The sequence below is a fragment of the Anabrus simplex genome, chromosome 1, assembly GCF_040414725.1.
Source record: "Anabrus simplex isolate iqAnaSimp1 chromosome 1, ASM4041472v1, whole genome shotgun sequence".
Taxonomy (NCBI): Eukaryota; Metazoa; Arthropoda; class Insecta; order Orthoptera; family Tettigoniidae; genus Anabrus; species Anabrus simplex.
The window spans coordinates 1,766,934,800-1,766,948,643 of NC_090265.1; the positions used below are offsets into that span (position 1 = coordinate 1,766,934,800).

At 40.3% G+C, this 13,844-nt stretch overlaps 1 protein-coding gene across 1 annotated transcript in view; it reads right to left on the reverse strand.

Annotated features, from left to right (window-relative positions):
- Positions 1–13,844, reverse strand: part of LOC136858762 (protein split ends) — a 438,081-nt gene that overhangs the window by 59,984 nt on the left and 364,253 nt on the right. The window contains exons 13-16 of the mRNA XM_068225686.1: positions 11,920–12,429; positions 9,845–11,868; positions 8,088–9,814; positions 1,179–8,006 (exon numbers count right to left, since the gene is read on the reverse strand). Of these exons, the coding sequence (XP_068081787.1) occupies positions 1,179–8,006; positions 8,088–9,814; positions 9,845–11,868; positions 11,920–12,429 (11,089 nt within the window). The remainder of the gene's footprint in view (positions 1–1,178; positions 8,007–8,087; positions 9,815–9,844; positions 11,869–11,919; positions 12,430–13,844) is intronic.

The window sequence follows — 13,844 nt, forward strand, 5'->3', positions numbered from 1 at the left end:
AAATAAATAAATAAATAAATAAATAAATAAATAAATAAATAAATAAATAAATAAATAAATAAATAAATAAATAAATAAATAAATAAATAAATAAATAAATAAATAAATAAATAAATAAATAAATAAATAAATAAATAAATAAATAAATAAATAAATAAATAAATAAATAAATAAATAAATAAATAAATAAATAAATAAATAAATAAATAAATAAATAAATAAATAAATAAATAAATAAATAAATAAATAAATAAATAAATAAATAAATAAATAAATGAATGAATGAATGAATGAATGAATGAATGAATGAATGAATGAATGAATGAATGTTAATATATCCCTTTAATATGGTTTCTATTCCTACTCACGACTGTCAAATTTTTGTTGTATAATTTTTAGGGAACCAGGTTTTCTTCATATTTCATAATATAAATACAAAATTCGGCATCTGGAAAACATGATGTGATGTTGTTTCCTATTCTCTTATAGTTTCTGACAGTGTAGAACCAATTTGAGCTATGATGCAACACGGAAGTTACAGCTGACGCATGTCTCTCAAAGTACAGTCCTCGATGTTTGCAATGCTGATGAAACAGGCTTGTTTTTTCACCTCTTAACTGACAAAACCCTGGAATTTAACGGCAAAAAATGTCTTGAAAGAAAGTTGAGTAAAGAGACGAACAGTCCTATTGAGCTGCAACAAAAGTGGAATGGAAAAGTTGGTTCCGCTATAGGAAAAAGTGAGGAGTCCACGCTGCTTTAAAAGTGTGCGGATATTTCCTTGCAAGTACACATCCAATGCAAAGCCCGGGTAACCAATGTAATATTTTAGCAATATTTATGTGCACTGGATGCAAAAATAAGTGCTCAAAACATGAAAATCTTTAAGTTTGTTGATCTCTGTGCAGCATTTTATTCCCCCCCACCTCTGTCCACATGTTTCAGTCCCTTCAGAAACGAGATTCCACTGAATAATAATGCACATACTAAGAAATCTCCTGCCAACAACGGGTACAGTCGCTAGTATCATATAAAACAAAGTTCTGGTATGCTACTATGGAAAATGACCTCTCCATCAAGGTAGACGTGATTCTTAACATACAAAATAAAATGGTTATCACAGAACGTAATCAAATAATCTCAATAATGTTTTCCACAATAAATATGATAGAACATACCTTAGGAGCTGCCAGGGCCGGGCCAGACTGCTCCACAGCTGACCGACTAGCAGCATCTCCAGGCTTCTCCACACAGACTTCACTGGGAGTAGAACCGCCTATAGCTGAAACAGATGTTGCAGGCGGAACGGCACCAACTTCCACACCTACTGTTGTCACAGGGATGTACTGACCTTCTTCAGATTCTCGCATGGGGATCAGTAGACCAGTAACTGGATCTATGAGAGTCATAGGTTCTTGATCAGCATTCTCAGAAGCATCTTTGTCAGCTGATGGTTCTGAAGATGCTGAACCTGTTGTACTTGATGGTGTTCTCACAGTAGCAGAGCCTGACGGCAGTGAAGCTATAGACTTCTCTGGTGACATTTCTTTTCCTGCAGTATCTGCAGCAGGTGGTGATGCTGAAGACTCTGTTCCAGCCTTACCAGGCAATGAATCTTCCTCCAATTTTTTCTTATCATCAGTCAATTCATCATGCAATCTACTAGGAGTTTGGGCTTTCCTACCACCACGAGGGGACTTGCGAGGTTCAACAAACGTAGTTAAACTCTGCCGTTGCCCAGTATTATTTTGTCTTGTTGAACGTCGAGGGGATACAGCCTGTCCTGTAGCAGCTGCTGCAGCAGCTGCTGATCTAGTCACAATTGTTCCACGTACAACATCCTCAATTACATCATCTACAGTGGTCCTTGAACCATCTCTTTCTTGCAAACGCCGGGATTTACGAGTGGTGGTTGCAGTACTACTGGCGTTACTAGTGTTTGAAACAGGGTTTGTAACAGTATTAGGCGCAATCAGTGTAGAAGGAAATTCTTCTCGAGTCTCCACAATGGGGGATACGACTGGTGATGGAGGGGGTTTCATTGAATTATGTAAGTCTTTACCCAGTGTAGTGTTGACTGATGACGCACTAACAGGACTCTTAATAGTAAGTATTAGACGAGGTCGCCCCTTATCCCCAGTGTTAGCTGTTTCATCCTCTGAATCATCGTGAAATTCGTATACATCAGTAGTAAGCTTTTTGTTCATCTGTGAAAGATTCTCATGTGAAACCTTAGCACCTCTTGCAGCACGGCCTCCTCTTCGCGGAGATACTGGAGTACTAACACTAACATCAGAATTACTCTTCAGGCCACCAGATGCCAGTCGCGTGCGCCTAGTTGTCACACCAGGAACAGAACGAGTAGCAACTTTACGTCTACCTCCTGCACCACGTCGACCTCTTCGAGATGTTCGCGGGGTCACCGTACTATGGCACTGATTCTCTCTCTCCAGTTCTGTACCTTCAGGTGATGATGTAGATACTGCAGCATGGTCTTTGTCATCAGGTGAAGATGCTGAAGTAATACGATGATCATCTTGCTCTTCAGGACTTAACGAGGTACCTAAACAATGCTCATGCTCAGTGCTAGAACTAACTTCCTCCTTGTCTTCTTCAGATTTTACATGTTCCTTTTGTACACTATCTTCCAATGATTCAGATTTCTCACTCTCAAGATCTTGCTTAGCTTCCAGGAGATCCTTCGTTGGCCTTGGCCACAATTTGCCTTCAGTGTCAAGTACAGGTCCAGCTTCTTTCTCAAGTGGGTCAACATCTTTACCAACTACATTTTTTGTCCATAATTTATTTTCGCTACTAACTGCTGCTACTTCATCATCTTTTACAGGCCTTACTGATGTTTTGTCCTCATTATCAACAGTTGGAACAATTTCTTTCTCCTGCAAAGGGACTGACCATGGCTTATTACCACTATCTACAGCTTGCACAACTTCTTTCTCCTTTAAAGGTCTGGACCATACTTTTGTCCCAGAATCCACTACAGCAGTAACATCATTCTCTTTCAAAGGACTCGACCACAGCTTTTCATTATCTAAGGATGACACTTCTTTATCTTTCAAAGGACTTAGCCACAACTTGTTTTCGTTAGGTATAGTTGGGCTAATATCCTTCTCCTTTAGTGGACTTAACCATGATTTATTTTCAATAGCAATGGCTGGGGCGATTTCCTTTTCCCTTAGTGGGCTCAACCACATTTTATTGTCTTTATCTATACCAGGGATTACTTCATTTTCTTTCAAAGGATTTAGCCAGAGTTTCTTATCAGTAGTCAAAATAGGTGAAATTTCTTTCTCCTTCATTGAGCTTAACCAATGTTTTTCATTATCAACAATCTTTGTTTGTTCAGCCATCTCTTCATCAGAACACAAAGCATCCACCTTCTTGATGACAGACTCTAAATTTACCTCTTTAGTAGACCAGAAGATTGAGTCAACTTTGAGAGTATCATTACTTTCACTCTTGGGTGATGACATGAACTCATCTTCTACTTCTTCTACTTTAATATCAGGCACTGGAGGTTTAACTTCACATTCAGGAATACTGGATGCAGGTGCTGTTGTAAAAGATTCCTGCTTTTCCTCAAAGCTGTTATGACATGCTTCTGTTTCTCTGATCACAGATGCAACTTCCTTATTATGTTCCTTAAACAAATCAAAACTCTCTGTACCAGCTGCAAAAAGTGGTCTAGTATCTTCAGGAAGTTCACGATTCATTGACTCTGATGCTAAAAGACTGTTGACAATATCAGTTTTCATGTCTGGTTCTGGCTCAGAGAACTCCGACTCTCGTAAATCACTAAGAGGATCTATTTTGTTCAGACATGGGAAAGTCATTTCAGGTTTATCTTCGGTCTTCACATCCTCTGATGATGTTATCTGATTCTCATCTTTTGCTTCAGATTCTTCTTCGATACTCGATTTTGTATCTCCTACAGGAACATCTTCTGAGATATTTACATCAGTTACCAAAGTAGATGCTGCTTCTTCTGTCTTAATTTCAGCTATTTCATCTGCCTGAGGAAGTACAGGTTCTTTAATATCAAGTATACTTTCTTTCAACTCTGATTCAACACCTTCCTTATCTACTGAAGGCTCCTCTAATTTGGTATCATCTTCCACTTTGGTAATAAGCTGTTCTTCCTCTACATGATTAGGAGGTGGTGGTTCATCAACTTTCGAGCATGGTGCATCCAAAGTTGGCAGAGAAGTTTCTTCAGATATACTTTGAACTTCCTCCTCTGGCTCCTCTTTAATTTGTTCTTTCACCTCCTCCTTAATAGACTTAGGCTCTTCTGTAGGTTCAGATGTTACAGGAATCTCTTTATTTAATGAGGAATCATTTTGTGTAACATCATCCTTTGTAATAGACTTATTTTCCTCCTCAGGATCACATGGCTCTGTCTTGATGTCAACAGGCAATGGATGTAAGATGGGTGGTTCAGAAACAGAAACTAATTTCGATGGAGCAGGTACTAATTTCTCTGAAGATTCCAGTGACGTTTCATCCTTCTCTGCTGAAGAATCAAGAGGTTCAGCCTTGACTTCAGTTTCAACAGAAGTCTCCTTAATGTCAGTTTCTTCTAAAGGAGGCATGACAACTTCTGGTGGTTGAATAGTTGGTTTAGTAAGAGGAGGTGAAGATTCATAAGTCTTAACAGAAGGCAAATTATGATGGGCATAAAATGCTGGAGGATGATCTACTGTTTTCGGGTGTGAAAAATTAATACTGTCTGTTGTCCTCGACATTTGGTCTTCGCTGGTTTCACTGGGACCATTATACTGAAGATTAGAATAACTTTCATCAACATTATCTTCAGTATCCGTATCTATCTGCAGTTCATGCTCAGATTGTGGTGTGTCAGGTTTCATATCAATCAACCCCTCAACAGCCTTTCTTGTTTCATCTTCTTCATCAGTAGGGAGCTGAGATTCTGAAGGATTGGTTCCCGAGCCATTTCCTTCACCTGGATAGCACTCAAAACCTCGACCAAATGATTCTCCAAGCAAAGCTTTTACAGCATCTTCTGTCTCCTCCTGTGAAATGACAGCCCTAGGCTTTTCCTCTTCTCCTGTGAGATCCTCCCCATCAGCTTTAGGTAACAGCATTTCTTCTGCCTTACCAGGTTCTTCAGCTTTCACACCAATCAAAGTTTCTGGCTTTGGTGCTTCAAATTCAGATATGCTTTTCACAGCTGTTTCGTGAATGGTATCGTCAATTTCAGAACCAAAGCCAGGAATAAATTTATCTGGTTTCTTCTTCTCAGTGCTCTTACTTGTTACAGGTGATATTTTTGAAACGGCAATGATAGAATCCCGACACTGCAATGAAGTATGAGGACTCTCAGTTGGTGATGGCATTGAAGATTTTATATCCGATGGGCTAGGAGGTAATTCAAGACTGGGAAGAGAAGGCGATGGCAATGTTGGAGGTTTCACCTCCTCCATCACAGTGGAGATACTTGATCTCCTCTCAGGAGAAGATCTTGAACTCTTATCATGATGGTGGTGGTGATGATGATCCCTTCTGCTTTGCTTCTCTTCTTTTGATTTCTTACGTTTCTTCTTCTTCTCCTTTGCTTTCTCAATAACAACAGCTGTGTTTGTTTCCAAACTCTCATCTCCATCTGTAAAACGAAACACATCTGTGTCAGGAGTAGTAGTTTCTTGCTTCATATTTACACCTTCCTCCTTCATTACGTCAGTTTTATGGCCATCATCCTCCATATAACCGTCATCCATCAATTTGGCTTCTAACACTCGCCCAGCTTCAGCTAAGTCTACTGTAAGACTCTCTTCTTCACGAGCTTTACGTTCACGACGCTTCTTCTCTTTGCGTTTTTTCTCCTTCTCTGCAGAACGTCCATGAACAGCGTCATTAGGAGAGAAGCAATCTTGATTTGAATTAAGTAAACTGTGATCAATATTAGAATCAGAATCTGAGCCATAAACTAGAGAAACTTGCCATTTATCCGAGATTTTATCAAACATTCGCACACTATTATTATGGGGTGCAGGTGGTGATGAATCATCAGAAAGTGGGCCAAATATGTCCTCCATTTTCTCTTCCCGCTTGAGACTGCTCTCAGCTTTCAAGATTCCAAGCTCAGCTTTGGCAGATTTCTTCTTTCGAGCTTTGGACTGTTTGCCATCTCCATCTGATTTGCAGTAACTTGACTTCCGTTTATCACGTTTATGCTTCTTACGTTCTCCATCACCTTTTAACTTTACATCATCACTACCTTCCTCTGCTAATGACTTTTCAAATGTTTCTGGGTCTAGTTCTTCCATAGATTTCCCATCTTCATTAGCTAAATTCTTTTGACGTTTCTGTTTCTTCTTATGAGACTTCTTCCTATTTGGATCACTTCCTTTTGCAATAGAAACAGAATTACCAAAGAATACAGATTTTTCTACAGATGGTGGTGCTTCTGGGGTTTCTGCATCCGAAATATTCTCTATTCCTGATGACTCAATTTTATTCAGTGAAATATTATCAGAGACATTTTCACTGAAAAGTTCATTCTTCTGATCATGAGCTGAAAAGGTTTTTGAAGTGTCCTCAACAGAAGAATCTGGAAACAATTTCAAAACTTTAGTTTTACCAAAAGTCTTTTTGAAATCAGAATGTAAAACTTCATCATACATATCACTTTTAAGGGGATCAGTCATATTCTTCCTATTGCTGTCTTCATCAGATGAATCAACTGAAGATTTTATTTTATTTTTTGTTGAGAATTTCTTGAAGGCAACAGATTTATCATCGCTAAATGAGCTGGTTTTAATAGATTCTGCCATTAACTTTCTAGCATTGTCATCATCGGAGGAGTCTAGAACAATTTTACAAGCCTTGCTTTTTGCAATCGATTTTCTAAATATTGCTTGCTTATCATCACCAAATATGTCACTCTTTACAGGATCACATGGCAATTTCTTTACTGTTTCATCATCTGATGATGCCAGAACTTTATTCTTTGCAGTAATTTTCTTAAGCACGGCTTGCTTTTCAAGTCCTACTTTAGCTGTATCAGGTATCTTCTTAGGATTTATATCATCATCCAATAAATCAATCTTATTCACTTTGCTATTCTTATTATGTTTTTTCACATGAGAATGTTTATCATCTGAATCAACATAATCTACATCTACTTCACTGTCAGCAGAATACACATCTAGAGATTTTTGTACATTACATTTAAATCTAGAGACAGTAGCAGTGTCATCTTCTGATGTGTCAGAGACAAGCTTTGATCTGCTACCTTTCCTAGCCGCAGATGACAAATGCTTCGAACGAACAGTCCCATCGTCGTCATCATCCATGCCTTCAAGGTGTTTTGCTTCCTTGACAATTGCAGGTTTACCCATCAGCTGAACATCAGAGTCAGAGTCACCAATACAAATATCCTCTTTCTTAATCCTAACTAGAGGCCGACTTTTCCCTATTTTTATGTCCTCACAGTCATATGCAGAGCGAACTCGGCCATCATCCTCAGATGAGCTACTGATCATGAGTTTTGTAAGTCGCTTATTGGCCTTGCGTTCACGGTCTGGATTATCTGAATCTGAATCTTCATCCCACGACGTAGAACGTTTCTTTTCTTCTCGTTTAGCTCTAGACTGTTTCAAGAGGTTAAACTTTTCTCTCATCTTCTCTTGACGCTTTTCTTCTTCCTGTTTTTGCATGTTTTTAGTAGAGCGAGCTTTCACTTTATCATACATAGAAATATAAGCAGGTCCATCATCCACAATATCAAATATGGAATGCTTCTTTGGTCCATCACAGCTCCCATCTTCACTATCGGTATCAGAATGGCTGTAATCTTTTTTCAAACTCTTGGCCTTCTGCACACCTGTCTTCTGCTCCTCTTTGATTCCAGTTGGTTCATCTTTCCTCCTTTCACTACTGTTTCTCTTTTCTCTATCTTTCTCTTTCTTTGAATTTTTCCCCTTTTCTTCAGCAGATTCTGTTGTAACAAATTCTTCTTTAGTTGGCTTAACGTTGCCAAATTCTTCTTTCACAGGTGGCTTTACAGTGGTGAATTCTTCTTTAGGTTGCTTTTTCTTTTCCTTTACTTCCTTTTTGGTATGTCTGTGCTTTTCTTCTCTATCCTCTGGCTCACTATCATCCTTCTTCTTGGTGCCTGGAGGAGAGAAATTCTTTTCACTTGCGATATCTTTCAAAGGTTTCAAGGGAAGTTCTCTCTGATCTTTTGGACTATCCCGGTCTGCTTTACTTTTCTTTTTCTGTTTATCTTTCATCTTATGTCTTTCAAAGCCATCCTGAGATTTTGCTTCTTTCTCCCGCCGTTCCTCCTTTCCCTGTTTTCGTTCCTCACGAATCTTGTCATCCATCAACTTGGAGAAACCTTTATCACAATGTCGTGGTCGTTCACCACTACTGCGCTTGCTGCTGCTACTGCTGCGCCCACTATCTTTAGAATCCCGTCTTTCTGGTACTTTGCGATGTTCTATACTTGCTGCAGGTGACAATTTAAGACGCTTGGCATCATCTGGTACACTTTCCAAACTGTCCTGAGAACTCATGCGCCGTTTACATCCAATGCTAGCAGGTGAACTGTTACTGTTCGTTCGATCTTTTTTCTTCTCCTTTCGTCGATCTTTATCAGCATCAGTTTCCCTCGGACCTTCTAAGAGAGCATCTTTTCGTCTCTCCTTTTCTTGGATCTCTTCTTTCTCTTTCCACCCATCTTTGTCATGTTCGTTAAGTAAGGTTTCTTTCCACTTCTCTCTTTCTTCAAAATCTGGAACCTCTTTTCTCCTGTCTGTTATCTCTGAGCTATCCTTATCTTTTCGTCGTTCTTCACATAGCTCCTTGTCTTTCCGCTTTTCCTTTTCAATATTGTCTGTAGTGTCCTTCTTTTTCTCTTTTTCACCATCCAGAGAGTGACTGCTTTTTCTTCTTTCTCTCTCCAAACATTCTGACTGATCTTTTTCTTTTCGTCTCTCAACACTGTCAGCAGATTCTCTCCTTTTGTCTTCACAACTCTCTGATCGATCTCGTCTCCTATCTAAACTATCTACATCCCTCTCACTGCTGCGCCTAGCACACAGCATTGCAGCAACCTCCTTTTTCTCTCTCCATTCTTCAGTACTTTTAGATTTGCTAACCCGAAGAGGGTCCAACTCTTTCATATTTGCATCCTTCTTTGTGGGAGACCCACCGGTTGGTGATTGAAGGGAGTCCTTCTTTGAAGAAACATGTTTATTAGGGAGAGAAACATCATTCAGTTTGTCTTTGTAGGTTGACACTGAATGTGAAGTATCTTTCTTAGAGACATTACAGGACTTTGGTTTTCCACTGTGTTTTGTTCCTTCCGATCCAGAATTTGACACAGCTGAAGTGGACACGGTAGTAAAGGTAGATGACGTAACAGACGTTGTAGCTGTTGAAGCCATTGTCACTGTTACTACGGTAGTTGTTACCGTGCTTGCTGCTGCAACAGTTGTCACAGTAGACATTACACTCGAAGATGTACACGTAGGAATGGTAACAACTCGTGAGTTAGACGTGGATACTGGTAAAGACTCACTAGGAGAAGAGTAAGTAGGTGACTTCATAGAAGGAATGTTGTTGCTTGACCTTGATGTCACAGTAATTGTACCTTGTCCCTTAGGTGGATGTTCCACTGGCCTGGCAAGCTTACTAGACTGAGCAGAGCAGCCCGACACGCTGGTTGATGAAACAGAACTACTAGTCGAGATCTTCACAGTAGGAGTAACTGACACACGTGATGTCACCTGAGGAGACGAAATTACTGAAGTAGTCAGTCTAGATGTTACTTGTGGAGAGGATGAAACAGTTGAAACACGATTTAACACTTGAGAAGTGACTGGAACTTTGATAAGTTCAGGTGAAGACAACCCAGTGCTTGAACCCTTAGCTCCAAGTGGTGGTGACCTTAACACCTCAGATGATGAAATACTACTTACAGCAGACTCTGTCACACTTGTAACAGTTGGTTTAGGGAAAGACAGTCTCAAGACACCTGGAGAGGAAACCCTGCCTGCAGTGGTGGAAAGGACAGAAGAAGCAGAAGAAACTAGTTTTAAAGACAGCCTACCAGTCACTTCTGGAGACGGTTTTGTACAAGTTGTTGTTGTCAATACAGTCACTGACGACACTGATCTCACAACAGACGGCCGTGACACTTCTAAGGAATGAACTACACTCGACGGGGCACTTGAAATACCAACAGGTTTTACACTAGTTCGTGATACTTCAGGTGACAGCACAGTAATAGTGGAGGTGGTCGGCACAGTCACAGATAAACTCGGTTTCACTCCCGCACTTGACACTGACACTAGAGCAATAGTGTTTGTGGCAGTAGTCGTTGCTACCGTTGTTGTTGGTAACACTGGAGGGTGACTGGGAAAGGGGTACTGCAGCCCTTTCGCTGCTGGCAAACCGGAGCCAGCAGGTCTTGGAGAAACAGTACTTGAAGTCTTTGGCATAGTTTGCAATTTACTGCATTGTGGGATGAGAGAAGATACTCCAATGACAGGTGATAAAGGTACAGGAGGTTTCAATGACGGTGAAGAGACATTTGAGGTACCACTTGAAAAAGGCGATTTAGGGAGTGGCTGTGAAGGTGAATGAAGAGGTGACGGTGTTCCCATTAATCTGGGGGGAAGCTGAGAAGAAACAGCAGAACTAGGAAATGTCCCAATTTTCCCCACTACCCCAGGTGTGGCAGGTGTACTCAGAGGAGACGGTGACAATGCAGGCTTGGTTGGTGTTCCACACTGAGATAAATCTCTGCCTGTAGTACATTCAGTTTTCACACGCAAACTCTGAAAACAACTTGAAGTTCTAGTATAAGGAATAAATTCACGAGGCTCATATTTTTCGTTGAAGTTCTCGAGCCGTTTAGAGTCCTCGTCAAATACACTCCTTTTAGCAAGCACTGATTTTACAATGTCCGACGGTTTCAATTCTGTTATCTTAATATCCAATAACTTGTGACGAAATCGAAAACGTTCACTAGCTGATGCATCTAACTTTGCAAGAGCATCCCCTCCCGCAGCACTCTTTGCGCGAGAACCAGACCATTTCTCATATTTTTCATCCAACGACCGGATACGTTCTTCCAGTGTTGGCGAAGGAGGAGAGATCTCAGAATCCGAAGATGTTGATGACAGTGAAGGGGGTCGAGGTGGAGGAGAGGCAGGAGGAGGAGCAGGACTTGGACTGGGTGGTTGGTGCAAAGTAGTCTGAGAGTGAGAAATTGGTCGTGGAGAAGTAACAACGGAGGGAGGTGATGCAACTATACTAGACGACTGAACTGATTTGTTAGATGCACCTGAGATCGACACAGACAGTCTAGGAGTTGAAGAAAGAACTTGGGCAGCAAACCTAGGCAAAGGGAGTGACAGGGGACCTTCAGTTGTGGTACGTTCCCGAGGAATACGCCTAGGTTCAGAAGGAGGTAAGAGATTTTCAGGCCGCTCATCACACAGTGGAGTACCCGGACGGCTACCATCAACACTTTCACTACCGCTTATCGTCGTCATGCTACTCCCTACATCGTTATGATGATGATGGTGGTGATGCGAATGTTTCCCACTCCGACAACTAACTCGGTCCTCACTTTCACTAGTACTACTCCCAGTCTTTCTTCGCTTGCACACTGGGTGAGGAGAGTACGATACCTGCACCAATCGATCAGCTGAGGTCTCTCTCACATCACGAGTTCCCGCACCATGTTTTGATAGACTATCTGTCGATAACCTACGACTACAGTGTTTACCACTACCAGTGTCCGACATCCTTCGCACCTCAGATAAACTCTTGCGGTGATTATGTGTCGTCACTAAAAGAGAAGTGCCACTCCCGCTATCACCATGGTTCATTCCTTCGAAACAATTTTCAACAGCCCCTCCACACAACCCTACGGACCCACCAGTTGAAGTTACACTACACTCATCCCCAGTCAGCTTTATTCGCTTTTTGGGCACCAAACTAGGAACAGATGTATCTTCATCTGCAGAACTCGTACAATCGTCCAACTGTTCGAGAAGATGCTGGATATGAACTCGTTCCTTCTGGAGATGGCGAATGTCTGGCGGATGCTGTGGTATGTTAGGTGGTGGTGGCAAAGGAGGGGGGACTTGCTGGAGTGGAGCAGGGCCACTCACATCACTTACAACAACACTTTGCAGTGCATGTCGCTTGAAGGCTTCCTCTTCCACCTTTTCACACGGGCTTGAGCTTTTATCTGAACGCACTGGACGACTCACTACTGCAACACTTCTTCTCATTCCCTCGGATTCGCAAGTGATCGGCGACGGGCTACTATCTCCTCGTTCACGCTGACAGTAACCATAGTCCCTCAACTCCTGCTCGTACGAGTCGTCGTGACTGGCACCACTTCCCTGGCTAAATTCATCATAGTTCCTGAAATATTAAATATTAAATGCTTAACTTCTAAAATAGGTGAAATATTAACATTAAAATAAAGGCATGGTCATGTATAATAAATTAATAATTACTCTGGTTCTCCACAGAAAGAGGATAGAAACTCACAAAATTTATCATTATTTTTATGCACATTTTGTTCAACATTTCAGCTTAATTCCTACATTTTATGAAAATGAGTAATTCTCTCAAATAATAATGAAAAGTAATTATGAAGGCTGGCATACTGTAGTAGAATTATTCAATAACTTCAGTCACAATTTAGGAATTCATAATTTCACAAGAATGATGTTAAATATCAAGATGCACTAAGACAAAATCATTATAGGATGGCACGAAGCTAATATAACTTAGGTCTGGATAGAGGTAAAATTTTAATAATATTAGAATATGTGCAGAAATGACAAATACACTCTGGTACAAGTTATCATACACTTCTTACAGCAAATTTAGGGACACTAGTGAAAAATGAAATAACATGGAGATAAATGCAAAGAATATTTGTATAACAATGAAATTACAGACCTTTACAACTAATTTATCAATAGTCAACACGTAAACCTTTGACTTTTCTGGATTTATTCACACAATATGTTGTGTAGATTCAGATGCTCTTCCTTACAACCCTCCTTCCACAGCTGGGTGACATGAACTTCGACCTGCTTATTTGGTTTCAACTTCGTCAGTCATATAGCCATGGTATTCCATTCGTTTTGTGGACTGTGTGGAGACCATATTTGTTCAAAGCAGCTTTAAGAGATTTATTTGTGTGCTGGCACATTATCTTACCGAAAAATAAAATATTCACCCATGAGGTTAGTGACGCATGCCTTCACATCTTTTTCTAGTGTTGCACAATACTGCGTGCAGTTGATGCACCCATTAACAATAGGGAACATGCATGATCCGGGGTTTTAATTAAAAATATGCTAATCCGATTCAAAATTTCATGAAGAATTCAAAAATGTGATCAGAATGTACAAATAATAACTCCAAACATGATAAAAATCTACGAAAATGTCACGTCACGCAAGTACGCGATCTCATTGGTCTGACGTCATCGTACAGGTTGACTGAATTAGCAGACGAAATAACACATAGTGTGCTGTGAGAAGCAGGATACACTTCGCGTATTTCTACTTTATGTTAGTGTCTGGTATGGTTAAATTCGAGGTCTATACATTGGATAATAATCTGAGTGGTATATTTTAGACTTAAAATGAATCCTGCACAGACAGTGAGGCTGAAAACTTATAAATGGTGTATAGTTCCGATGTGCAATAGCACATCGCATACCATCCCAAACAAATTGTTTATAAATGTTCCAAAGAAGCTAAAACTAGGGAGAAATGGATTTTGGCGAGCCGGAGAAATCCTGGTGATATATCGGAAAA